We start from the raw sequence: 1,023 nt of genomic DNA, 5'->3' as shown, positions 1-1,023 counted from the left end.
CTACCTATCGACACCACCTACCCCCGCCTCAATCCCCTTCATCCTCCGCTCCGCCTCCCGCGCCACGCTCCGAACACCCTCATCTTCCCCTTCCATCCCCGCCACCTCACCAAACCTTTCCCTCCACAGCCCCCACCGCTCCCGACAGAAGCCATGCTTCCCCTTCCACAGGGGCCCGCCCCGACCTCTCGCCCCCACCCCCGGCCCAGCCGCATACTCCTCCTCCCACCCATAGATCTCCGCCCCGAGCACCTCCACCCACACCGCCGCCGCCGGCACCCACGCCGCGAGGGGATCCTCCGGGCTCATCCGCTCCCACGGTGTCTCCAGCGCCCGCCGCAGCGTCACGAGCGCGAACCACGCGTGCGGCCGGAAGACCGGCTCGTGGGTGGCGACCAGCCGCGCGACGAAGCGGTTCACGTTCACGATCCTTGCGATCGCGGCGGCTCGCTCCTCTGTCTCCTTAGTCCCTGGAGTTGAGCTTGGGGCTGGGACGGAGTCGTTCCACCGGTGGCGGATCTCCCAGCCCAGCATTGGTAGGTCTTGCCAGACGCGCATGTCGTGAACGGTTAGCGGGCTTTTGGCGTCTTCATCTTCATCTGCTCTGGGTGCGGTGGCGTCTGGGAGATGGGATAGAGCTGTGAGAAGTGATACCAGTTTGTCCTGATGCGCAGGGTTTTGGATGGCGAGGTCCAGGATTAGGCGCCATAGGTGGGTGAGTTTGTCTTCGAGGGATTCTCCTGAGGCTGGAGGGGATAATGTGGTTGAGGCGATGGTGGTGGCAGCTTCCGGGGAGGAAAGGTTATTGTCTGCGACGTAGGCTTGGAGGATTGGGTGGTAGGGGCCCTTGTCTTTGGTGGAGTTGCCGCTTGAGTCGGCAGGGGTGGTGGCTTGGTGAATTGTCATGGTTTCTTTGTTCTATATGTATGGGGAGATGAGACGAGACACTTGTCCCTGGCAAGTTTTCTGTTTATTTATCTAATTTATAGGCAGGGGACAGGGTAATGACAAAAGCCAAGGCTG

General features: G+C 61.6%; 1 protein-coding gene across 1 annotated transcript; it reads right to left on the bottom strand.

Annotated features, from left to right (window-relative positions):
- On the bottom strand, positions 1-906 carry ASPACDRAFT_62727 (DUF3632 domain-containing protein; the record flags this gene model as incomplete). Its single annotated transcript, XM_020203821.1, has 1 exon — positions 1-906. The coding sequence occupies one exon, from the start codon at positions 904-906 to the stop codon at positions 1-3; it is 906 nt and encodes a 301-aa protein (XP_020054101.1).
- Between the last annotated feature and the right edge of the window lie 117 nt (positions 907-1,023).

This window comes from Aspergillus aculeatus (genome assembly GCF_001890905.1).
Source record: "Aspergillus aculeatus ATCC 16872 unplaced genomic scaffold ASPACscaffold_13, whole genome shotgun sequence".
NCBI classification, from domain to species: Eukaryota; Fungi; Ascomycota; class Eurotiomycetes; order Eurotiales; family Aspergillaceae; genus Aspergillus; species Aspergillus aculeatus.
Note: the sequence above shows the minus strand (reverse complement) of the source record. Positions and strands in the feature narration are given on the sequence as shown.